The following is a 24,109-nucleotide window of genomic DNA, read 5'->3' on the forward strand; positions in this document are numbered from 1 at the left end:
TATATATGCATATATGTGTATATGAATATGTATATATATGTATATGTATATGTATGTATATGTATATGTGTGTGTGTATATATATTTAAAGCTAACAGTCCCCACAATAAGAACCCCTAATAGGCAGAACATAACTACTTTAAAATAAATAAATAAATAAATAAGTGGAAAAGGGGAGGTAGAATGTTAAATTTCATTTAAGTACCACTGTTTTATGTCTCTTAGGTTTCAGGTACATGGGCCAATGTTTATACTCATGGGTGTATGAATTCTCTTTCTCAGAGTACCCTGCAACAGAGATGACATTAGTAACTTAGTAGCAGTCAAGGAAAAATGATGCGTTAGTGATATCCTTCAGTGGTTAAAGATAAATTAAGCATGAATCCCTTGCCAAGAGGAAATAACAGCCATGAAAGATATCAACTCAAATTCGGTATAACTCCTTTCATTGATGGAATTGATGATCAATGGTTACCTTTCCTGGGGACCAGCAAGTCAGGTTTTTTTTTAAACAATTACTTATTAGAGGAATGGCACTGGCCATACTCCTTTTGGGGGTCTTTTTCAACCCCTAAATTTATATTATTTACAAAGGTTTTTTTTCCCCTTGCTTATGTCAAGCCTTTAATTTTAAAGGAGAGGGGGGAGGAGAGAAGGAAGGAGAGGAGAGGAAGGTACCATTCACTCTGGCATATATGAAAATATATGCTTTAAGTAAGTTACATGCCAACTGTAGGAAATAATAAGACTTTACAGAAACTTACTGCTTGCTATCTCCTTCCCCAGATGGATGGAGCTATGGAATATCTGCCAGAGAAATACAATATACTGTGGGAACATTAACAAAGTATTATTTCAGTAACTTAAAAATATATTGATACTTTTCATTCCTGTTTCTTTTATGTTTTACATATAGTTGCTTAATTTTAAAATATTTTTCTTCTTTGAAATTTGTATTTTTGAAAGACTTTTTATTCAAGAATAACTACTTTCTTCTTTAGAATTTATTATTCTAAGAAACTTATTCACATCTAGCTTCATATTCTTTGTGTCATACTCTAGATTTCTTCGTTTCCACAATCCTACACTCAATTATTTTTTTTCCACTTTAATTACTACAGTTTCTTGTTGTTGTTTGTGAGGCAATCAGGGTTAAATGACTTGTCCAAGGTCACAAAAGTAGCAAGTGTCAAATGTTGGAGTACTGATTTGAACTCAGGTCCTCCTGTCTCCAGAGTGGGTGCTTTGTCCACTGTGCCACCTAGCTGCCCCAATTTCTACAATTTCTAATCCCTTCATGGGAATGTAGCAAATATTAGTGGCATGTAGTATGAATGAGAGAATCATAAGGCCTGTATAGAATGCATATACCCAAACACGTGAATAAGATCTTCTCACTTGTAAGTAGAAACTGAATCAATATCAAGCAATCAACCAACTAGCATTTATTAAGCACCTATCATATTCAAGTTGCTAAGCTAGGCTCTTAGTAGCTGGGGCTACTAAGTTACTAGTAGCTTAGTAATTACTAGTTACTAGTAGCTTAGTAGCTAGTAGTTACTAAGTAACTGGGGCTACAAAGTCAAAGGATAGAACAATTCTGCTTAAGACACTATCAGGAGAGATAACAAATACATACATACATACATACATACATACATACATATATATGTATATATAGACATAGATTGGTATTTACATGTAACTATAAAATTTCATCTTGTTATCATTGTAACCTATCAAAATCCTTTTGGATTCTTATTATGTCATTCCCAAATGTCACCTTTTTCTCCAAGCTTCATGTTATCTATAAATTTGCTAAATTGCCTTTATTCAAAATGCACATAACACTTTTGAATAGCTAGCTCCTGGCTAAGGACAAGTCCTTAGGGTGCTCTATTAGAGGCTACTTCCCGTTGACATTGATACATTAATAGTGATTCATGGAGTATGGACGTTCAACCAGTTCTAAATTCACTTAACTATGATATCACAGGAGACATTGTCAGTTATCTTATGGAATCTAGTCATTGTTGTTTAGTCATTTCAGTCGTGTCTAATGCTTTGTGACCCCATTTAGGGTTTTCATAACACGATGATATACACATCCCCAAAGAAATCAATGAACCATTGAGGGGAAATGGGCTCTGCAGCTCTGAGCCGGTTACCTAATCTTAAATGGGGAGAATCATGATAACCATCTCACAGGGTTGTTGTAAGTATCCAGTGGCACTGTGCATCTCAAAAGCCAAAAGCCAAAGCTGGCTGTAGGCCCTCAGACTGAAGGGCTCCTGATTGCTTGAACTCTGTTGTAAATAACAATCATTGACTGTTAAATAAATGAGAGAGTATTGATATTTACATATATTGACATTTATAAATATTGACATTTACATATATTGTAAAAAACATATGTAAAGCACTTTCCAAGCATTAAAGTGGCATATAAATGCTAGTGATTACTAAGTGCTAGTCCAGAATACAAAATGCTTTTCTCTGACACCCTCATAGACATTTTCATAGATGTCAGACATCTTCATCTTCAGACAGCTTAAACTTATTCCTCCTTTTCTACCTCCAAATGTTGAGGTCACATGAATTGTGTTTTTCTTTGAGTTTCTTGTCTGGGTTTCCTCTTCATTATTCACTGGAAATTTCTATAAAGATTATTTCATACTTTCTGATTTCCATTTTCTCACTTTTATTGTTGTTTTTTAGTCATGTCTGGCTCTTTGTGACCCCATTTGGGGTTTTCTTGGCAAAGATACCAGAGTGTTTTGCCATTTCCTTCTCCAGCTCATTTTACAGATGAGGAAACTGAGGCAAACAGGGTGAAGTGACTTGCCCTGGGTCACACAGCTAGTAAGTGTCTGAGACCAGATTTGAACTCAGGAAGATGAATCTTCCTGATTCCAGGACTGGAGCTCTATCCACTGAGCTACCTAGCTGCCTGCCTCTCTCACTACCTACTCACATCTCAAACCATTGCATTCTAGCTTCTGTTCCCATCCCTAGCTGAAGCTGCTGTCTTCAAGGTCTTTTTCTGCAACTCTTATCACTATTAATCATCCCCTCCTCAGCACAGTCTTCTCATTTTGTTATGTGATCCTATTCTCTTCTCTCCTGGTTTTCTTTTTATTTAAATGACTATTTCTCCTGTCTTCTTCTTCTTCTTCTTCTTCTTCTTCTTCTTCTTCTTCTTCTTCTTCTTCTTCTTCTTCTTCTTCTTCTTCTTCTTCTTCTTTTCTTTTTTTTTTGCTTTTTGGTGAGGCGATCGGGGTTAAGTGAACTTGCCCAAGGTCACACACCTAGTAAGTGTTAATTGTCTGAGGCTGGTTTGAACTCAGGTCCTTCTGACTCCAAGGCCAGAGCTCTATTCACTGTGCCACCTAGCTGCCCCCATCCTGTCATCTTTTGTGGTCCATCTTTTTTCCCCTGAACTCTAAGGGTGAGTGCGTACCAAAGTTTTAACCATAGCTTCATACTTTCTCCCTTAGCACTCTCATCCACTCCCAGGGCTATGGTTGTCTATGGATATGACTCCTGAATCTCTATGTAGCATCACAAAATCATAAATTTGGAGGTGCAAAGTACTTTGGAGTTCATTTAATCTAAGCCCCTCATTTTAAGGAAGAAAGGAAATACAAAGAAATTAAATAACTTGCTCAAGGTCACACAGCTGATAAGTGCGTAACTGGGATTTGATACCAGACCCTCTGACTTCAAATCTAGTCTTCTTTTATCTCTGGACCATACCGCTTTTTGCTAGATCTCTGATCTCTGAGAAAATCTAATTCTGCATTTTTGACACTACTGCCTGAATGGTCCCAGTGACGCTCCAAATTTGCTTTGTACGAGGTGGAACTCGTCATCTGCTCCCAAAACTGCCTTCCTTCCAATTTCCCTGTTTTTGTTGATGACTCCTAGTCACTGAGGTTCAAATCTCAGAAATCACCTTTGATTCTTCATTCTTCCTTGCCCTTAATATCCAATTAGTTGCCAAAATTTATTTCTGCTTCCATCATATCTGTAACCACTACCCCATGTGAGCACTCTTCAAAGTCTTTCTGAAGAACTTTGAAATGGATTACACGATATGGGAGACAGTGGCAAAAGGCTGCTCAGCATGGTATGCCCACATCAAAGAAAGCATTGTGCTCTATGAGCAAAACAGAACTGAAGTAGCCCAAAAGAAATGCAAGATGCACAAATTTAGAAAATCTACCCCAAAAGTTCACATGGTCTATTTGTGCCCAATCTGTGATGGAGCATTCTGAGCTCGTATAGGTCTGATCAGCCACAGTCAGACACACAATTCCTTGACTCTAACATAGTGATATCATTTTGATTCTCTTTGAGAATAAAAAACAATAACCAACCCCCCCCATATCGCCTGTACTTTAATGACCATTAACTCATTATCATATTTAATATTTTTATTAGTGACTTGGATAAAGGCTACTTGCAGATGACGAACTTGAAGGTGATGTAGGAGGGAGAGCTAATACCTTAGATGATAGTGTCAGCATTAAAAAAAAAAGATCTGGATGGGCTAGAATGTTGAAATGAATAATAATAATAATAATAATAATAGTTGATGTTTATATAACGCTTTAAGGTTTGCAGAACTTTATGTGCATTATATCATATTACCCTCACAAATAGCTCTGTGAAATGGGTGCTATTATTATCCTCAGTTGACAGAAGGAAAAGTGCTCTTGTTTGTCCATAGTTACACAACTAGTAAGCATTAGAGGAAGGAATAAGAAAAGGGAATAAGGATTTGGTAAGCACCACGTGCTGGGTACTAGTGCTAAGCCCTTTTACAAATATCTCATTTGGTTCTTACAACAACCCTGGAGGTTGCTATAATTATCCCATTTTACAATTGAGGAAACCAAGGCAAACAGAGCTTAAATGACTTGCCCAGAGTCACACAGCTAGTAAATGTCTGAGGCCAGATTTGACCTCAGTTCTTCCAGATTCTAAGCCCAATGCTCTATTCATTGTGCCACCAAGCTATCTCTGTTTCCCCACTGAGGAAAGTGGGATACAAGCCTCAGTTTCTCCTAGCCCCCAGTTTCAGAAATCTTTCACAACACTATGCTGACTCCCAAACTCATAAGGTATTATTTAATGAGAACAAATGTCAAGTCTTAGACTTGAATACATGTACAAGGTGGTTCAGGTGTGGCAAAACAACAATTCATCAGAAACAGATCAAGGTTTTAGTGTACTATAAACTCAACATAATTCACTGCTCCAATATCACAGGGAGGAAAGCTAATGTGGGGTTAGGAGGATACTCTGAGAAAGGATTGTACACAGATCTAAGCAGTGATAATGCTGCTCTGCTCTGCCATGGTCAAATCTCATATGAGACTATGGGTTCAGTTTGGGGCATCACATTTTAAAATCAGATATTGATAAGTCAGAGAGTGCCCAAGAGAGGGCAACCAGAATGCTGGAGGTCTTTGAGGTGATGCCTTATTAGGCCTGGTCAAGGAACTGAGGCTAATTTAGATGGAGAAGAGAAATTCCATTTCTGCTTTTACAGTCTCTGTCTCTCTCTCTCTCTCTCTCTCTCTCTCTCTCTCTCTCTCTCTCTCTCTCTCTCTCTCTCTCTCTCTCTCTCTCTCTCTCTCATCTGGTCACCACCTTGCCAATACTCTAGGTCAGTGCTTTATCTCCCCTCTATTCTACTTAATATTCTTATCAGTGGCTTGGACAAAAGCATAGATGGCATACTTAGCACAGTGGCAGATGACCTAAAGGTAGGAAGAATAGATAAATATTGGATGGTAGTGATGAGGGTGAGGTGGGGGGAGACCTGGGGTTGTCCTTAAACGTTTGAAGGACTTCAGTATATTAAAGGAAATAGATTTGTTCTCCTTAGCCCCAGAGAGTAGAAGTAGGAGCAATGAGTGGAAATTCCAGAGAAACCAATGTAGGGTTGGGACAAACTTCCTAAAGTCTTCTTGGTTGAAGAGATAGTTTCCCATCACTGGAGGTCTTCAAGCAACGGTTGCATGACCACTTCTGGAATTTGCTGTAGAGCAGAGTTTTTGTTCATTTATGGATTAAATTGCATGACCCTTTAAGGTTTTTTTCTCAATTCTAATGTTCTCTGATTTTTTGAAAGACTGGTATAGGAGAAATATGATATATTGCAATCTAAAGACAGTCATCTTTAGGAAAGATCACAGAGAACAGACTGTGGTGGGGAATTCTCCTTTGCCTTTATTATGATGGCTGCTTGTTGGAAGAGATGGATTATCGTGTAGAATACAAATTTATGTTGACATCACTTCAGTATCTGGGCTGGAACAGTTTTCTCCTTATTCTTCCATTGAATGAATTCACTGGATTATTCCCAAGTTATTTATTCTAGAATGGAGTTCATCTCAGTCTTAAATTTTTCAAGCAATGGTGGGCCCACACACCTTCCCCTGGTTTAGACAATTCCCTAATTCCTTCCTGTTATTGGAGACTTTTCCTTGATAGGATTTAATTCACATTTTCCAGTTATTGATAAAACGTGCTGCTGCTTATTTCAGCTCCTCTAAGTACTGTGAATAATTAGATATCATTTTCTCCCCTCTCCTTCCCACCCTAGCCTGTTAAACAAAACCTTTGGTAGGAGTTTAAATTCAGAGCAAAGGAGGCAAGATTTGCCTGGTTAAGCTAAAGTTCAATGAATGAGTCCCTCCTGGAAGTACTTGAGGAATTGTTTCTTCAGATCAAAATTCTACATCTGGAGCAAATGGGAGACCAATAAATCACTTAACTTTTTATAATAATCTTTAAGGGACCCGTCAGATCCCAGGGTTTACCCAAGTTGGAGGCTATTTATGGCTGCAGTTTTTCCTACTTGAGTCTCTGGTAGAGTCCCCTAAGTTTCTTTTAGATCATTGTTAATTTATCCTAAGTCAGCTAAAACAACAGAAAGGTAAACAGGCACCAATATGGGGAGTTCTTCTTTAATTAAAAGTTTTTGGTAAAACTGAAAGCCTTATTAATCTTTTGCAGATGACAACTCATATATTGCTGATGGTTAAAGATACCCATGTGTTACATGAGGGCTTTCAGCTTCACAACCCATCTCTCTTTTTCTTGATCTTTTGGTAAAATTATAAGCTAAACTGGTGACTTCATAATCATTTCCTTGGCAACAGTTTGATATCACAAGCACATAGGAAAATAGCTCTTACCGAAACACAAGTGTCTTCAATAACAGTGGGAGAAAACAGAAAACTACTGGCAAAGTAAATTGCTTTTCTTAAAACTGGTTTCCTCCTCCCACCCCTTCCCCATGTGCCTGAGTGTAAAAGCCTACCTTTAAAAGTGCCTCATCTTCTGGATCAAACACTTCAGAGAAAATGACAACTACAAAGCTTAAAACATCCTAGGCAGAGCTAGGAGAAAAACCTCTACAGGACAGTTGGAAATACATCAGTGAAGAAATATGCAGGAGTGCTGAATACACTGTTTGTGTTTCTTCCTCACATAATTGACAATTGCAGTCAGATTTGGGGGAATTATGTTAAATTTGATGCGTAATGGTTCTGTTTTTCAGGGGGGTCCTTCCCCCTTGGTCTCTGTGGCTCTTTGGGCTGCCAGGTTTTCTGGGCAGGAAGCTTAAAAAGGGGGAAAAAAAGTCCTGAGGGAATTTGTGATTTTTCTTTTTTTGCCGTGGTGATTTAATGTTTCTTCAGGATAAAGGCACAAGTGTCTGACCAGTCAACTCTGACTATCCACTATCCCATAGTTACATATTACCTGCAAAATCAATAAATGCAAAAAAAAAAAGAAAAAGAAAGAAACCTTTAACAGCAAGCACACTGAAGACTATGCCCTGGAATAAATCATTAGCAGCAGGTTTCAGAGATTTCTTCATCTTGTGGCAACCAGTTTGTTTCAGTTACAACCAGGTGTGCTGTGCTATCCCCACATATTGCGAGTTGGCCTGGGCTGGTGCAGCAAAGCTCGAAGGCAGCTAGAGAAACAATGCACCACTGACAACTTCCATCCATCATCCCAGCATTCTACCCAGGGTCTAAGCAGCCAAGGATGGGATCCATGTGTGGAAGTTCCCCTTCAGGAGGAACCTTCAGGGCTTATATGCTTTTAAAAGAAATCTGCTAATCGTCTTCTGTGGGAGACATACCATAACACAAGCTGCCTTGTGGGCTTAGTCTGCTTTGCAGACAACTGGTCTGGGGGGGGGGTTGTAGGGGGAATAGGCTTATTATGTGATACAAATACAAATTAACACCATTCTTTAGTTAGAGAGAATGGATCCCTTAGTCATCCCAGCCTGGTGTGAATCTTCCCAGTCACCACTTGTGATTTTCCACTGGAGCCGAGACAAGGAAGCCCATCCTTATATGTCTTATGGCTTCCCAATTTAGGCTGGGTATGTTCCATTGTGATCAGTTTGCTTGGATGGTTCATAAATTTGGGTTCCAATGATTCCACCTGCCCATAATTTCTCTTTGTCTCTTGTGTTGCCCAGAAGAAAAGCATATAAGTAAGTTTTTTCCTTGGTGTTAAACAGGAAGGCTGTTTCCAGATTGACACCAACTCAGTGCACCAGATTCAGTTCTTATAATTTGTGTTTACCAAATTAAAGCACCTTTGTGCACCCTCCCAGCTCCTGTTCCAAATCTGGATTAGGAAATTAAAACCTAATACTTACTGGTTTAAAGTATACGTGCATCAGAGCTTTGTTCTCAAAGAAATGTAAATAAGAGACTGTTTTCTAAATAGGCTCTGTAGATGATTAATTATGGCATCATCATCATTTTGCCTAGGAGAGCTAAATGCCCTCATTAAAAAACTACCTCTTTGAGACCTTCATGTGAAAGCTTCGCCTCTCAGATGTCAAATGATCAAAATGCTGGAGTTGTGTGTGAGGTCAGTAATTGCACACACATCCTGGTCCCTGTGAGCACCAGTTCCTGTTGGCCTGTGCACTGACTTGCTCATTTGGCAGGCAGAGATGGGTGTTTTCCTGCAGGCAGTGGGTAACCACATGGATTTTGCTGGTGTGTCTCAGCTGCTGATGCCTGAAAATTTGGCTCTGATTGTTTATAGAAATGAAAAGCAATCTGAGCTGTCAACCTTGATATTACCTCAACCTGTATAGAATGTGGTAAAAATAATGCAAGATTTGTTATTTTTTTTCAGCCTGTTTCATATTTTCCAGGCGATAGATTGCATCAATCCAGGGTTCATTTTTAGTTCTTTGATGAGCTGACTGGAAGGAAAATAAGAATGCACTTTTAACATAGAAGAGCCACACGGTCAAAGTTGCTATCTGTGCTGTTTATTAATAACCAGGAAACTTTTGAGCATTGAGTTCCAGCACTTTTGAGGGAGATGGGGGCAGGGAATGGGGCAGGTTGAGGGGGAGACCTTTCATCTAGGCTCTCCTACCATCCCCATCCACTGTACCTCCCCACCCCACATTTGTAAAATCCTTAGACTTTTCCCTCTACAAATCTCATGCTATTATTTACTAACCCCCAAAAGCATAGTGATTAGCATTAGTAGTAATAATGCCCTTTCATGTTCTTTCCAAAGTCTTGACTATGCAAATTTCTTAGAAAATGTTTTCCCAGGCTTTAGTGTCTATGTTACAGGTCATTGTGTTTGTAAAAACTGGTTCTAGTGTTTACCTGTGCTATACTAATGTCTGTAGTCCATTCACATTCTTGTTGATAAAGGGGGAGTGCTAAGTATGACTTACACTGTCATCTTTTGTGACTCATCCACCATTGGTGTGGTTGTCTTAAGGCCTTTCTTGAGTGGAAGAACATCTTCATAGCCTTGGTCTTTGGGGGGAACCCCTGTAAGATAAGCTCCTCAATAAAACCTTTTTTAGAGTTGGATTTCTTTTAATAACCATCATAACCATTTATATCCTCATCTTGCCCTTGTACTCTGGGCTTGTTTCCCTTCCCTTGATTATTTGGTTTTTGGTAGCATGACCTTTGGGGCAGCTAGGTGGCATATTGGATACTGTCCAGGGCCTGAAGTCAGAAAGATTCGCCTTCCTGAGTTCAAATCTGGCCTCAAACATTTACTAGCTGTGTAACCCTCAGCAAGTCACTTAACCCTATTTGTCTCAGTTTCCTTATCTGTAAAATGAGCTGGAGAAGGAAATGGCAAACTACTCCAGTATCTTTGCCAAGAAAAACCCCAAATGGGGTCACAAAGAGGCAGACACAACTGAAATGACCGAACAACACTGAGGGTGGCCTTTAGCTGGAAAGCTTACTTCCTCTCTGGAATCCTATTCCTATTCGTTCTGCAGCCTCTCATTCCCAACCTCCAGTTCGCATAGGTGAAAGAGCTCAGATGCCCTATTTTCAGCCAGAAAAAGGATCATACAAGCCTGAGACTTTTCCATTGGCTACCCTTAGAACCCAATGACCATAACACATAAATCCACCAAGCTTCACCATTGCTTTCCTGGGTACTGAGAACATCCAATGCTTGTCTGATGTTAAGTTTTACTGCCCATGAAGGCAAACATCACCTCCGTCGTGGCCAGTTAAATAGTATCTTTTACAGTGGACTTTTGCATATCTGAAACCCACCCATCCAAAGCCAAAAGTAATGGGGGGAGGGGGAAGAGATTTTATTCTGCCATGTTTCTTACAAGGGGGAGATCAAGGGTTGAACTCAATTCATAAAATTACTGCAGTCATTTTCAGCTGGCTGAGAGAATTCACAGATCAAAAAAAAATACGGTGGCTCATAAATGATTTCTGATATACACAATTCAAGTTTTCTTTTTCTTTTCTTTTTTTTTTGGGCTCTTGGCATATGGTGCAATGCCTGTCAGAAACCATCCTCGCAGCTATTGACAGGTAGATTAGAAATGGTCCAAGATGGTTTCTATCATTCCACTCTAGGCTAGTCATCCATTTAAGCCACTTAATAGGAGTACAACTCAAAGCCTGCTTTGTACAGATTTCTTCCTCACATTTTGATCTTCTCTTTCAGTGTGGTGCTCACCTTGGGCATGTTTTCGATGACGGGCCACGACCAACTGGCAAAAGATACTGCATAAATTCTGCTTCCTTGTCTTTCACTCCTGCAGAGAATGGTAACACCGAAGACAACAGTGTTAGCATCCCTACCCAAGCTGGCAAAATGGAGCTGTAGAATGAAATTCGATATGAGACAACGATCTTACTAGTTAGTAGGGGAAAAAAAATCAAAATTGTCTACTACTATCTTATTTCATATATGCATATATATTTTTCAAACATAGAAGGGCAGTTTGTGCTATTGATGTTTTCTTCCTCCTCTTCCTTTTTGCTTAAACAGAGAGGCCTTAGACATGAATATATTTTGCCATTAATATAATCTTAACTATTTGTATGTAGATTTAGGGAAAAGAGATAGTTTTGAGAATGTCTTATCACTAGATATTTGAGTACTAAGCGGCAGTACTTTCTTAAAAGTGGATTTATAAAATCTCTCCCTTGCATAAGAAGAAAAGGGTAATTTGGCTTCCAGACTCCAAATTAGAACACTCCAGTGTCAATGCAATTTGAAGAGAACTGAGCCTCACTAGAGAGTTCAGACCTGCAAGACAGATGGCCTTAGGGCATTTGTATGGCTCTATTGAAGATAAGGATAGACTAATGCCTTACCATACTTATAGGCTTTGTGGAAAGTTTGAGCTAAGGCAGTTTATTCCCACTAAAAGGGTGTGAAGGTCTAAAGTCTTTCCTTATGTTAAATTGCTGCCAGATCTGAGAGGGTACAGGGAGTGTTGTGGAAGGGGGAAATAAACATTACCTCACTTTCATGCCTTTATTTTAGTTTATTTTCCATCGAAAACATTGGAATGCAAGACAAAAGTAAAACTTTGGGCTCCATTTTGCTCAAGGTTCGTGCTGAAGAACACCTGCCATGGCTTTTTCATAAGTCCTCCCTTCCACACCCAACACCAGCTGCAACTGAGGCAACAGTCTGGGAAATTTGAACTGCTTTAATTAAAATATTGGGAGTGGGAAGCTTCAAACCAAAGTAGGGGATGTAGTGGGAAAACTAGGGGATACACTGAGGACTGGAACCGTAGCATGGTGGATCATGCTTGGGCAGACAGGGCATGGAACAACTCAACAGGGACCTGAACATGTGCTACCATACAAGAGGGTATAGGGTCACTCTATAAATGTGGAAGTGGGATTAGTGGGATTAAAGCAGGAAGTCAGGAATTAGGTGTTTAGATTTCAGTCCCATGCTTATCTTGGTCTGCTGTGTTAAACATTACTCTATCTATGCCTGCTTGCCCATGTGTGAAATGGGAATTAAAGCATATGTAAAATACATTGAAATCCTCAGGGCAAAAGCACTATATTGCTGTATAATTAATATGAATATTAATATTAATAGCTAGCATTTATATAGTGCTTTAAGGTTTGCAAAGTGCTTTACATATGTTAACTCATTTGACTGTCACAAAAATCCTGAAAGGTAGGTGCTATTATTGAACCCATTTTACAGATGAGGAAACTTGAAGCAAAGAAGGTTTAAGTGACTTGCCAGGGTCACGCAGCTAGTAAATGTCCGAGGCAAGATCCAAACTGAGGTCTTCCCTGACTCCAAATCCATCACTCCATGCACCAAGCCACCTAGCTGCCTCTAAATATTAAAACTATTGTCATATTCTCCATTTTCAAAGCAAAATTTTTTTCTGGTCCTAAAAGCCTCAATGGTCTCAGGCTTGACAATTCAAATGGAAAAGGAGTAGGGATTAGGTTCACCTAGTAGATTGGCATGAAAACAGTGGGGTTGAGAGCCAGAAATTTTTCTTTGTAGCAATAGGGACTGGTTTTGTTCTTGCACATTTGTATTTGAATATTTAGTCAGATTGGGGACAGACATTGTTGTACACAATAAGGTTGGAGGATGACTACAAGAAGGAGTGATGTCACCCAATGGGGCAGTGGCCTAGAATGTTTGCCCACTGATACCAGATCTAATTTGTACCAATTAGTAATTGATAACTGAAATTATAGCTCGTGGCCTGAGTTTGATAATGCAACTCTTTTTTTATAAATAATTAAAAAGATGTGAATGGAGAAAAGCTCATGGAAAGTGCCATATTGCCTCTTTGGGAACTAAATCAAAGATAAGGAAAGAATTCTTTGGAACACTGGGAAAAGAAAAGAAGTGAGTAAAACCAAAAAAGATTTGAGTTGCAATGTTAGTTGCGTATGTGATCTGAGTCCCTAAGACGTATCCTAGGTCTCTAAAATCCTGCTGCCTTTTTATTGCAAGATGGACTTCATCTAGATGGGTTTGAGTCTCTCTGCGTCAACTCTGTGGCCAGTCTTCTCCTTGTGCTCCAAAACACCCAAGGGTCCCTCTTTCCTCCCTGAGGTAGAAATCAGGACTAAGATAGACCTGTCTATAGCTGCCTTACCCCCAGCTCCATTTCAGGGATCTACTACATTTAGGCCTCCTTGGACATCTCTTTTGAGGTTGACCCAAGCAGGCACTGGAAGTACACCATATAGTCATGAATTCTCCTCTTCTGGTTCCTAGTTGGGGAGGGGGGAACCCCACCTCCCTCAGTCATTCCCTTCATGAGCTATAGTTCTGAGGAATCCAGAGAAGGTTTGGTAGTCCAGGTAATAAGAAATACCAAGTGCTTTGACTATAGCTGCTTATAGAAAAACCTGCCTAGATTTAATTGGACGTTCACATTACATTGGACTTGACATTTTAGTGGAGAAAGGTAAAGAAGAAAGGGGGCCTCCTCTCCCTTGGTTTCTTCATTGCCATTCCTTCATCTTTATTTTTGTGAGGTTTAGCATTTCCCGGGAAAGAATTATTCTCTTCCTTCATTTTTTTTTCTTCCAGGAAAGCCCATTTTTCTCTTCTTGCATTTTCCAACATCAATTTTAAGAAAAAAGCACCAATGTCCATTAAAAAAAGAAGTGGGGTGCATATATGTGTTTTAATTCCATTTTGCTTTTGGATTTGTATTATCAAATTTCAGTGTATTTCTGTCTTATGTTAAAAAATATATTACTAAAAGTTCAATGAGCAATAATATTAGCTGTCATGCACTAGATTTATTTTTGCAGGATATGGAGTGCAGTGAATGGAGTCAATATGGTGAGGCACATGTGATCTGTGGGAGTTGCAGCATTTTAAATAGGAAATTCATTGTGCTCCCCTTCCATGCATTACAGCATGGTGCGAGGCAAGATAGATTTCCTTGTCATGCTATTAGAAGGTGCTGGACCCTGCTCATATTATACAGTACAAACATTGATCTGCTTGTGGTCATGAGAATGGGACTTGAGAGAGCAATGATATAAATACTGCCTTATGAGAGCATTTCTATGTATTTAACTTTGCACTTCTTTTATGCTTTTCAAATCTGAATCCAAATGATGTAGCAATTTGAGAATGTATTTTACAATAGTCTTCCATATTGTTACTTTATTTGAAATGCGTTTCTTAACATATGAATAATGGGGGGGGAGGGATGTAAATAAGGGAAGGGATTGTATCTTCATCTTTTATCTTCCAGCACCTAGGACAGTGCCTTACACATAGAAGGCACTCAATAGTTGAATTGAACTTATTGAATTGTTGAATCAAATATTTTTGCCTTAAGTAGATTTGTAATAACATTTTCCCCCTCTAAACACTACAAACTTTTCAAAAATATTATAAAATGTTCAGTGGACAGAGCTTTTCTTATGCCTATTGTATTATGAAGAGTTATGCAATAAAATTCCTTTATAAAGAAATGTTTCCTGCTTTAGTTCTTTGAGACTTCTTCCTTTAACTTATGCTTCAAATATGGGTAGTCAGTTGTCATGTGACATGGACTTCAGAAGCATGGCTGGAGCAAGTGGGATGAACTGCAGTTCCTTGCTTGCACCAGTTCTTAGAAAAATACTTCAGGAAGCTAGAAGTGGTGCCTATGATCAAGGCAGGGGTTAATGGATCTCTTAAGTTGGAAATTTCTGAGTTGCAGTAGGGCAAAACCCTATGGGGTATCCACACTACATCTGGCACCATTTTCATGATCCCTAGGGAATAGGAGGCCAAAAAGCTTCCTAGATAGGGATGAAGAGGTCCGGTTTAGAAATGGAACAGATCAAAGCTTTCGTGTTGATTTGTAGTGGGGTCAAGCCCATGAGTGGCTGCTGCATGTCTAGCCTGGCTAAGATAAGGAGAACCAGTCTCAAAACAAGCAAGCAAACAAATAAACAAATGAATAATACTTCAGGGACCTCAAAAAATGGAGGCAAGGTAAACATCTACAAACCCACTCAAGTTTTGCCTTCGCAAAATCTTCACTGTCTTACACTTCCTATGTTCAGCATAGGGCTTTGGGGAATTCTTCCAGAAAATACTTTTGACAGTTTCTAAGAATGTCACAAAACCAGTGCCTAAACTGCTGCTGAAGAATTTGGCTGAAAACTGGATTGTTGTTGAGGATTGGTCACTAGGGTAACAGGTTAGGAATGTCCCTTTGCTCACCAGATTAACTCAATTTGAGAAATCAGTGCTACAGAAATAGTGTATATTTTAAGGGAGGAGGGGAATGAGGGTGGGCAGTGATGAGGACCTGGATGCTATTTTCCACTGGACTTTTGTGATTATATCCCTGGAATCCTAAAGGATACTGGTATGACACTTCAGTTTCCAAGCCTTTCCTATTACTATAGAAGGCACCACCATCTTTCCAGTCACTCGGGCTTCTAATCTCAATGTCCTTCCCCCTCCATGTTTTTTCACTGACTGTTACTCCATGCCTGGAATGCTCTCTCTCCTTACCTCCTTCTCTTGGCTTCCTTCAGAGTTCAGCTCAAATCCTACCTTCAGCAACTGATCTTTCTAGGTCACCAATTCCCCCAGCATACCCCACAAGCTAGTGTCTTCCCTCTGAGATTATCTCCTATTTATGCAGTCTGTGTCTCATGTATACTTGTCTGTCATCTTCCCCATTAAAATGTGAGCTCCTTGAGATCAGGGACTATGTTTTTTCATTTCTTTGCATCTCTACCACTTAGCACAGTGCCTAGCATATAGTAAGGACTTAATAAATGCTTGAAGATTGACTCACTGACCAATACCTACAGGCATCTTTATTGGTGTTCAGTCAGAATAATAATAAATAAAGTTTATATAATGTGCTCTTTAAGATTTGGAAAGTGTTTTATATGAATATTACCTCATTTTTTCTTCACAATAACCCTGCGAAACAGGTACTATTATTACTCTCATGTTATATTATATTATATTACTCCCATTTATATGAGGAAAGTGAGGCTGAGAGATATTTAAATATTTTTCCATGGCCGCAGCCATACAACAAATGTCTGAGGTAGCAGTCAACTCAGGTCTTCCTAACTCCAAGTCCAACACTCCATCCCCTGTACCCTCACCCCTAGAAGACATTAGGTGGTAAGAGGTATTCTTTTTAGAAACATCTGACTTTTTTTCTTCTGTGGCTTTCTAAAGGTCGAGATGGCTCAGAATACTTAGACACCTCAAATGTTAACAGCTTTCAATTGTGCTTTTTTTCACTACCTATATATTTGTTTTTGTAGGCCTCTCTAAATGGTATTCCTACTTCTCAGTTGAGCCCAGACTTGTTTGTCAAAAGAAGAGGTAGTTATTAGATGAAGAGAGGGATGATATCACTAGACCATTCTGGAAATTTCTCCTTTCCTGAAAATCTAGGATGTCCATAGCATCATTCATCTTAAAAACTCCAAAAACTCATGAAGAACCAAATGCTCTGTGTGTGTATGTGTGTGTCTATATACAATCCATTTAAAATTTTTCATTATTTACATCATTGTCAGTTTTAAGAAAATGCTTCATAAGGTACCACAGGCCAAGAACCTTAAATAGGCTCAATTTTAAAGATGAAAATCTCACCTGAAGATGACTATGGGGCCTGATCTAATTTGTAAGTCATCCCTGGTACAAATGATACATGGGGTATCATGGAGTCACCATGAGAGTTTAGTTATGACAAGAAAAGGCTAGACTCTTAGGACTCCCAGAGACTATTCAAATCCCCAGATAAATGTCATAACCAGACTGATCTCTTAGGAGCCTATGCAGGGCTGTGTTATTAATATGCTACCAGAGTGCTCTCTCTCTGTCTCTCTCTCTGTCTCTCTGTCTCTGTCTCTCTCTCTCTCCTCTCCTCCCTCTGTCTCTCTCCCTCTCTGTCTCACCTCTCTTCCCTCTTGTTTCTCTCTCTTCCTCTGTCTCTCCCTTTCTCTCACTCTCACACACACACATGTACATACACACACACACACACACACATGCACATGCACACACAAGCACATCACTCCTTCCCCTCCATGCCTTTGATCAACTCTGACCTATATTTCCGTTTGAACAAGAACTTGACAAGGTCTTCAGGATGGGGAAGCAACCAAGTCCTCCCTGCCTCTGTATTTGTTTACAAAGCCTGCTGAGTACCTAGAATTATATTAGACCATGGTGGACACCAGTCCATCAATCCATCAATTATTCATTCAACAAATATTTATTAAGCATCTGCTACGTGCTAGGTCCTAGGGATGCAAATACAAAGAATGAATCCTTGCTTTCAAGAGATTACGTTCTAATGGGTAAGGAAAGAAGTATTCATAAAAGCAGAAACAGAATAAATACAAAGAGTAAATTTGGGATATTTAGGGAGGGAGGGAGGGTACTTGCAGTTGGGAGAATAAGAAAGATTTCATGTAGAAGATGGTGCTTGAACTGCATCTTGAAGAAAGAGAGGAGTTCTTTGAGGTGTGAAGGTAAGGAATGGGTAGAAAAGAAAAGAATAAACATTTATGTGGTGCCTGCTATGTGCCAAGCACTATGCTAACATTTACAAATATCTTATTTGATTCTCATAACAACCCTGGGAGGTAGATGTTATCTTCATTTTAGAGTTGAGGAAACAGGCAAAAAAAAAAAAGGCTAAAGTGACTTGTCCAGCGTCACACAGCTAGTATGTGTCTGAGGCAGGAGTCAAACTCAGGTCTTCCTGACTCCAGATTCAGCTGTCTATCCACTTCACTTGGGGGAGGAGGGAATTCTTTATCGAGGATATTCTTATCAGGGATAGCCAGTGCAACTACACAGGGATGGCAGATGAAGTGGAAAGTGTGAGGAGAAGAGAGGAAGCTCATTTGACTGGCTCAGAGATGGTGTGAAGGGAAATAATGTGCAAGAGGGCAGGAAAGATTATTTGGGGGCAGGTCATGCATGGATGGCCTTAAAATCTATTCCTATAGATAATGGGGAGCCACTGGAATTTATTGATTAGGGAGAATTGAAGTCAGATCAGTGCTTGAGGAAAATCTCTTTGGCAGCTTTGTGGTGGAGAGATGAGTGAAGAGAGACTGGAGACTGGAAGACAATTAGGAGGCTATTGCAAAAAATCCAGGGGAGATTGAGGATTCCAATTCCAGGGGAATTGAAATGATGGCTTCATAAGCAAAGAGAGGGAGTCAGATGCAGAAGATATTGAGGAGTGAGGAACAGCAAGATTTGGCAACTGAAAAGTAAATGAGGAGTCAAGAATAATGTCAAGATTATGAACTTGAGACCCTGAATGAATGAATGGCTATATCTTTGACAGAAACAAAGAAGTTTGGAAGAGGGTTAAGTTTGGAACAGAAATAATAAATTCTATTTTGGACATATTGAGCTTGAGATGTCTCCAGGACACCTTGTCTGGAATAGCCAATAGGCAAGTGGCAATGCTGGATTGAAGCTCAGGGGGACACTGGAGCCAGATGCATAGAGATGATAGTTAAACCCATGAGAGCATTTGAAGTAACCAAGAGATAGACTGACTTTTCAATCTAGTTGAGGAGAAGTACATTAAAAGGATAACCTTCCTTTCCTTCATTCCTTCCTTCTTTCCTTCCTTCCTTATTCCTTCCTATTCTTCCATTCTCCCTCCCTCCCTTCCTTCTTACCTTCCTTCATCTTTCCTTCTTATCCTTCCTTCCTCCCTTCTTTCCTTCCTTTCCCCCATCCCTCCCTCACTTTCTCCCTCACTCCTTTCTATCCTCCTCCTTCCCTCCCTTCCTCCCTCCCTCCCTCCCTTTCTTCCTTCTTTTCCTTGAGTCATTTTGTTTCTTTCATTCTTTTTCACCAGCTAGAAGTATAGTAGCTAATTACAGACCTGATCTCACTGTTTATCAGCATGAAAGCTTTAACTTGCTCCATTTTTCCAACCTGGGCTGCTTCACCTAGCCTTAGACACTTTGGTGGCTCCCGATTCCTAGGGGGCATGTGCCATTGATGCTGGATTCAGTGTGTACATCTAATGAGTTCTAGCTATACTACAGCTCAAAACTCCCAAATTCAAGTGATGCATCAGCCTCTTTGGTAACAGGAATTGTAGGCATTCATTCACTCATTATTTATTTTTTTGGTCCTCAAATACTATAAAGTGATTAGCTTTATTTTATAGGGGCTAATAATACTGTACTCCTGTATTTTTCAGGGCATTACTATGGGGAAATTTGAGCTTTTGATTTTAGTAGGGTTAAATTTAGTATTGTAATTCTTTCTAAATACCATGGAAAGAAACGAATATATCTATTCTGACATAGAAGAGACTGGTAGAGGCCATTTCAGGAAATGTGTTCCTAGCTGTCCCCTGGAAACTTCTGAGGACTCCAGAGACAATGGGACTCAGAATTTTAGTTTGTAGAAAATGATAAATTCCCTGATTACTTACAGCCATGAGGTGACCCACAGTTGAAAGAACCTTGCATTTTGGCATTTAATGGCAAACTCCGGGCCTTTGACTGACTGCCTTTTCTACTTTTGTGTTTATTCACCTAATCTCACATGAATGAATATGTTTCATAGAATATATGGGTCTAGGCTTGGAGGACATCTTGTGAATTCAAAAGAACCGTCGGTTTTTCAAAGAGTGAAGTTGACATGTGTCAACTTTCTGCATCTGAGATGATTGCTCACAAGAATAGAATGAGTTCAAGGCTGGACCATTTTATTAGCAAACACATACCAAGAGTTGGTGGACAGTGTAGAGCTGAGGTGAATGTATAACGTCTGGTCAGCAGTCCTATAAACTTTTTATGTCCTAATGAGGTTTAAGTATCAGTATTTATAGGTTTGTACTGGATCTTGTTTTTGTCAGATGCAGGCTGTGAGTGTTCTGTGTTTATTGTTCCTTTTGTGTGTAGGAAATAAATGCTTCTCCCATAACTGATTCATATAGTACAGTAAGTACCTTTTAACTACTCCTTTTGAGGAAAGCCTAACATGAGCAAAATGGTAAACTTCAAATAATTTGCTTATAGGATGCCAAGATGGGGATTTCAGAAGCCAAAGAGTATGAAAAAAACTGGTGATCCTGGACACTCCTCCTACTAGAGGCAAGGCTCCCTCAGGGTTGAACCCAGTCCAGAAGCATGACTGGGTCCAGAGTAGAAGGGCCCTTTTAGAGGAGAAGGTATTGGGCACAGCACCAACCTCTGCAGACTCAGCAGCAGTTTCATTTTGTTGCACTGAGTTTATATTAGAAAGAGGAAGAAAGGGTGAGAGGAATGATATCTGTCATACAAGACACTAAGTGTGTATTTACCGAAATGTTCAGTTTCTGACACACCTGATCTAGTTCACCTTTCCTTGGCCTCCCACCCCCAAGAGGAAAAAAACTTAGAACACGTGTTTGACCATTGGATCGGCCTCAGTAGAGTCACTCGATCAATGAGGCGCTGAGATAAATGTGGGGTGTGAGTTCTTAGGGCCTCAGCCATTCACACAGCAGATCTGCACTGCATATGATCTGCCTAGCCCAAGACCTGATAGAATAAAGAGGTGTATTTTGGTTTGATAACAATGCATGACAGATTGATAACTGCAAAGGCACTCAAACTTCAGGTCTCCCTCCCTCTTCTCTTTTAACACTACAGGTTGTAAGGCTAGGCAGGCATCTGGTGTTGGTTAGATGGCTGGGTTGCATCATCCTTATGATTGCTGTGAGAACATCTCCTAGCATTCGGGCTATTGGAGAGAAGTGTATGGGGGCACAAAATGGCCTCATCCGGTTTACATCTTCATTATTGTGCTTCTCACATACCTGCTTACATCTGGAAAAAATCTCCAGGTGAACCTCTTGGGCTCTTTCTCTAAGGAGTAACTATAATTATTAGGGTTATACCCAAACTCAGCTTAGAATAGGTATGTGGCTGAATTTCAGCCAAAACCCTGCGCCTGTCTAAAACAGATTTTTTTCCTCCTTATACCCATTGGAAACCAATTACTCAAGAGGGGCCTTCTTTCCCTCTTTGCACATAGCCAGTACAATTTCTGATTCTCTACTCACAAGGCTGGTATTTGTGCTCTTCAAGGGGAAGGCCAATGACATTTGAGAAGAAGCCCTCCTAACTTCTCATCAATTCCCTTAGTGTCAAGTCCAGTGACCTCAACATGGATTATAATATTAATAATTAATTAAATCATTCAATTATAATATTCAACTATATTACTTATATGTTTATATTTAAAATAAATATCTTTAATCACAATCATTTATTTATATCAAAAATAAATGTTTAATTATAACATATATTAATATTAAAAATAAATATTGAATTATGATAATTAATAATTAAACTTAATATTTTAGAGTTTAAAAACTCTTTTCCACATAGTAAACCAATCCATTATCTCTGCCAAAAAAACCCCATGGACAAGTCCATGGAGTCATGAAGAATCAGACTCCACTGAATGACTGACAAATACAAATCCTCCTAGGTTTTTCTGAAATCACCCCTTTCATCATTTCTTATAGAACAATAGTATTATATCACATTCATATACCATAACTTCTTCAGCCATTCCCTAATTAATGGGGTCCCATCAGTTTTCAATTCTTTGCTACCACAAGATCTGCTAAAATGTTTTTCATACATACATACATGCCTATACATATATATGTGTGTACATATTTGTATATCTATATATACATAATCTATTTATCTATATCTCCTTTCCATCTTTCTTTAATCTCTTTGGAGTATAGACTTAATAACAGTGTTGCTAGGTCAAAGTATATGTACAGTTTAATGGTTTTTTGAGCATAGTTCAAAAATGCTTTCCAGAATGGTTGGACTTATTCACAGCTCTACCAACAGTTCATTAGTATACCTATTTTCTCACACCCCATTCAGTATTGACATTTTTTCTTTTTTTCATCTTAGTCAATTTGATGAGTGTGATATAGTATCTCAAAGTTACATTAATTTGCATTTCTCTAATTACTAGTAATTTGGTACATTTTTTTTCCATTATGGCTACTCCTCTGAAAACTGCCTATGTGTATCCTTTTGCAATTTATCAACAGCATGGCTCTTATTCTTGTAAATTTGACTGAATTCTCTATATATTTGAGAAGTAACTCTTTTATGACAGATATTTGCTGCAAAATTCCCCTTCCTTCCAATTTCCTACTTTTAATTTTAGCTGCATTGGTTTTATTTATGCAAAACTTTTAAATTTTACATAATCAAAATTATCCATTTGATTTAGATCCTCTCAATCTCTTGTTTAGTCATAAACTCTTTTCCTGTCTATAGATCTGACAAGTAATTTCTAACATCCACTAATTTGCTTATGACATCAGCCTTTATGGCTAAATCAGGAACCCATTTTGAACCTATGGGGTAAGATATTTCTCCAAGTTTCTGCCAGACTACTTAACAGTTCTCCCAACACTTTTTGTCAAATATTGAGTTCTTACTCCAATATCTGGGATCTTTGGCTTTAGCAAATGCCAGATTATACTATGTTCATTTACTTCTTTATTTATATGCCTAATCTGTCCCTCCTCATCAATCTTACTATTTCTTACCAGTTGTTTTTTTTTCTGTGAGATATTTCATATTTTCTTCTATCTTTTCAGTCTTTTGATTTTGTTTTATTATTTTTTGATGTCTCATGGAGTCATTAACTTCCACTTGGCTAGTTATAATTTTTAAGGTGTTATTTTCTTCAGTAAGGTTACCTCTTTACCAAGCTGTTAATTCTGTTTTTTATAACTTTCTCTAATAGGTCTCTTTTTTTTCAGTTTTCCTCTACTCCTTGTTTTTGGTTTTTAAAATCATATTTTGCTCTTTTAAATATCTCTTTTTTTAGGTCTCTAACTCTTGTAGAGTTAATTAACTCTTATTGGACTTATGTTCAATATGCATTTTCTTTCCCTTTGGGGCTTTGCTTGTAGTTGGTTTTAAGTCATTGTTTTCTTTTTGTTTGTGTCTTGAGCTTCCCTGTCACCATATTATCTCTTTATGGTCAAGTTTTGTTTTCCTTTGCTCATTCTTCCAGCCTACTTCTTTACTTTGGACTTAATGTTAGTATTCAGCTCTGCTCACTTCTGGGGATAGGGGAGGATGTCTGACCTGGGCTTCTGCTGCTTTCACAGCTCAGTTTGAGGGCCTGAAAGTTTTTGGTGATACCCAGTGATCTAATTCTGGGAGATGTCCACCTCTTCGCTGACCTTCTGGTCTGACCTCTACAAGTTCCTGACCCAGGTTTGGTTCTTTTGGTTTTCATGTGACTGAGTTTCAGTAGACTATTGCTGGAGTCAGTTACTGTTAGTATGCTAGGAGGTTCTGTAGGTTCAGAGCAAATGAATTAATTACAAGTTCCCCTTTGGTCTTTGTGTCCTCATCTGGTTTTTCCCCTGCAGGATTACGTGTTTAACTAAAGGTTGGAACTGAGTCACCTCTTTGCTCCTATGCTCAGAGACTCAAAGATAAGTTTCTGGAATTTGTTTAGTACTCGGTGAGGGCTCCATATTTTGTTGTGGCCATTCTTTTCTGACCTGGATCTGTGACCTTGAACTGGGTAATGGGTGACAGAGCTTCCAGGTGGCACCTCCTTCTTGCTCTCAGCTTCAGTTCAGAGGTCCCCTGGGATCTTATTACTTCCTTCCCATATGTTCTATCTAGGTTCCCTTTCTATCCCTAGGTACTGGAATGCTCCCAGTTCCACTCTTGCTGCTATTATCACCATGTCATGCTCCTAGCTAGTTCCCACCCCAGTGTCTGCA

At 39.0% G+C, this 24,109-nt stretch overlaps 1 protein-coding gene across 4 annotated transcripts in view; it reads left to right on the forward strand.

Moving 5' to 3' along the window:
- The window catches only part of MSRB3 (methionine sulfoxide reductase B3), a 196,782-nt gene extending 181,990 nt beyond the window's left edge, over positions 1-14,792 (forward strand). For 3 of the 4 annotated variants that reach the window (XM_020990201.2, XM_020990199.2, XM_020990200.2), the window contains one exon: positions 11,014-14,792. In XM_020990201.2, coding sequence (XP_020845860.1) covers positions 11,014-11,175 — 162 coding nt within the window. In that variant the 3' untranslated portion in view covers positions 11,176-14,792. The remainder of the gene's footprint in view (positions 1-11,013) is intronic. The other variant, XR_013482742.1, reaches the window with a different exon arrangement.
- The last annotated feature ends 9,317 nt before the right edge of the window (positions 14,793-24,109 follow it).

This window comes from Phascolarctos cinereus, unplaced genomic scaffold, assembly GCF_003287225.1.
Source record: "Phascolarctos cinereus isolate Bilbo 61053 unplaced genomic scaffold, phaCin_HiC Scaffold_1;HRSCAF=81, whole genome shotgun sequence".
NCBI lineage: Eukaryota > Metazoa > Chordata > Mammalia > Diprotodontia > Phascolarctidae > Phascolarctos > Phascolarctos cinereus.